General features: G+C 34.6%; 1 protein-coding gene across 1 annotated transcript; it reads left to right on the forward strand.

Annotated features, from left to right (window-relative positions):
* Window positions 1-1,487: 1,487 nt before the first annotated feature.
* Window positions 1,488-3,103, forward strand: LOC121965249 (ETS translocation variant 1-like; the record flags this gene model as incomplete). Its single annotated transcript, XM_042515408.1, has 2 exons — window positions 1,488-1,617; window positions 2,959-3,103. Coding segments are annotated over 2 exons (275 nt in total), but the record flags the coding sequence as incomplete, so codon positions are not given.
* Between the last annotated feature and the right edge of the window lie 14 nt (window positions 3,104-3,117).

Here is a 3,117-nt window from a genome sequence, read left to right on the forward strand (position 1 = left end):
TAATCTTGCAAATACTAATAAAACTGTTGGCAGCCTACTAGAATGATTAAATCAGTTGCTTTTTCACTTCACTAGATGCATGTTGCTGCAATAAAAATGATTGAAGTATGCAGGTTTTTTTTGTTTTTTTTTTAAATGATGATAAATCACAGTATATTGCAAATTATATTATCGCAATACTCATTTAAAATCACATTAATATTGTATCGTGCGGCCTCTGGTGATTCCCACACCTACTGTTGTCACAATACAGGAGTCTGAGGAGTTAAAGGAGTTATATATATACATAGTCAACACAAATTTCTGTACCACAGTAAAAGAGGGCATAAAATTATATATGTTTTTTACTAAAAGATCAAATTTTTAATGGAAATTATAACAGATATTGTTAAAATAATGGGATTTGGGGAAATAAAAACAAAACAATCACAGTTGTTTTGCTACAAGAATCAAAAGCCCAGCTGATTATCAAAAAAATATTTAAAAACTCACATTCTCTTAACTTTAGAGGTTTGGTGGAATTTAAAACACCAACATTAATGTATAAAGTAAAAGATAAGATGCTTCCAGAGTGTATTCAGAGTCAGTATGGAGCTACAAAAACAAAGATGTGTATAAGTCAAAGGATTTAATCTGTGCAATAGTTTTGGAAAGAAAATGGAAATGTGTAAAACATTTCCAAATACATCTCAAAGTAAGATGATTAAGAAACATAAAACCAAGTTCTGAACGACAGTGTGTGTATATGAGTTTTTTTGTGACTTTGGGATATATATAGAATATATCTGGTTTTTCTTGTGTCTTTTGTTTTCATTGTGTAAATCTAAAGTACAAAACAATTAATGTTAAAAGGGTCCATGCAATAAGCTAAGACAGCCTGCATGTTTTTGGTCAGAAAAACTTTCTTCTCACTACTTCAAAAGTAAATACTTAATATAGTGTGTTTTGTTTTGACTAAACTTAATTATATAACAATGTATAACAATGCTATAACATGACAATGACAACTTTTCTCATGTTGTTTATTAGCTGAGAACAGCAGAATGAGTGTAGTAATTAATAAGAGTGATGTGTATTGGTAAATTGATCATCTTGGCAGCACTAATGCCCAGTAACATTCTCCACTGCAGGTACAGACAGAAAGTGATAAAACTGGTAGCATTTTCTTTCTATAGTGTGTTCATTTGATTGTTTTTGTTCAAATGAATGATTTGTAAGACATGGTGTGACTTCGGACAGAGGCAGTGGCTCAATCTGCCATACTGAGTTGATAGAGTGGATTTTAGTGCAGTGACAGTATAAACCTTCTGCCTTAAACGTATGCAAAAATTATGCTGAGCACTAACAAAAAAATCAGTTGCAGCTGCTCTCAAAACCCACATTCTCTGATACTGAAGAAGTTACTCATTTATAGGGAGGTGGTTCATCGTCATTCAGTATCTAAATTTGTCTTTTTTTTCCTTCTTTCTTCTCTCTCTCTGTCGTAGTGGCTTTCCACGGACTGCAGCTGAAGATCAAGAGGGAGCTGCACAGCCCGTGTTCAGAGCTGAGCTCCAACTGTAGTCAGGAACGGCCCTTCAAACTCCAGTATGGAGAGAAGTGCCCGTACAACGTCAGGTGAGCACTGCACCACGCCAAAATATACTCATCCAAAAGACTTTAAATATCCCTCAGGAAGCCGACACTTTCACCATTTTAAATTGGCAATAAATTGTAAAATGCTGAAAATTAGATCAAAAATAAGATAAATTTGGGTGTTTAAGATTGGACATCTGTCATGTTATTAGCTGATTTTTACACTTTGAGCAAGCGTCAGTTTATTTTAGAGATGTTGAAGGTTGAACTTCAGTTTTTCTATTTATTTTCAATTGCTCAGCTCTACATTATATTAGATTTCTTTATTTATCTGAGAACATTTGCAACATTTCAAATGAGATGTTTGCATATTAACTATACATTTGCTTCTTCTGCAGTGCTATTTGAATCCTTGATTATTACATGCTTTGTACCCCACTCTTACTTGCACAGCATTTCCTTCTGGATAAACAGATTTCTGTCTTTTCTTATCTTATCTTACCTTATGAGAAACCGCTGCCATCTATCACTTTATTTCTGAGTAAATTTAAAGCTCCTTGTGAAAAGTACACTCATCTTTTCTTTTCTTTTTTAAAAATTAAATTATCGTAAACTGATTTGTAAAACATGACGTTCATTCTTTTTGCATGCTTGTCTAATGACCTTGTATGCAGAGACAAACGCTTTCATAAGTGATGAATCATATGTGTGATTCATCACTTATGCTCACCTGGCGACCAAAAATGCAAAGTCCAACATTTGGCAGGGCTTTGCTTTAAATCAAAATCTCCACAGTGTACACCAAGAGGTGACCTTAATATATCCATTGAGACAAGTTAGCTTTCATCTGAGCTTATATTTTATTTTTTTAAATGACACTCGAAGGACGAATGTGTGATACAAAGAATAAAGAACATTTTAACCAGACTCCCCTTAAAAATGTACAAATTTAACACCATAAAGAGTGCAACAGCAGTTGTTTACATCAATTTAACTGTGTAGAAATGAGTTTTAATGTGTCTTTTATTTGTCATAGAGCTCTAAAGTATCAGAAAGTACAGTAACATGAAATAAAATAACAGAATAAGATGTAATTTCCTCATATTTTGTAAAATAAGCCCTCTTTATTTATTATATAGTTACCAGAGCATCTTTTTCTTTTCATCTGTAGTATGTAATAAATTCTGCTAACCTAAAGCACATCAACAGAATCTGATGCTAAAGTATATAGAAAAATCTTTATTCCACCACATGTAAGATTAAACACAAAATATATAACAATTTCTGTAATTCAAAAAATGCTCCATCATCACATCTGCAGAGAGAGTCAAACCACTGGCAGCACCAGAAGCGTATTTGACTCGTGTGTTGTGTTTGCCACAGTGCCTATGAGCAGAAGCAGCCTGCAGGAATGAAGCCCTCCAGCCCAGTGACGCCCCCCTGTAGCACCCCTGTTTCCCCCCTCCATCATGCCTCACCCACGGCAGCCCCAACGCCCAAACCAGACAGGACCTATGCCCACATACCGGCCTCGCAGCCGCT

This window comes from Plectropomus leopardus, unplaced genomic scaffold (assembly GCF_008729295.1).
Source record: "Plectropomus leopardus isolate mb unplaced genomic scaffold, YSFRI_Pleo_2.0 unplaced_scaffold19188, whole genome shotgun sequence".
NCBI classification, from domain to species: Eukaryota; Metazoa; Chordata; class Actinopteri; order Perciformes; family Serranidae; genus Plectropomus; species Plectropomus leopardus.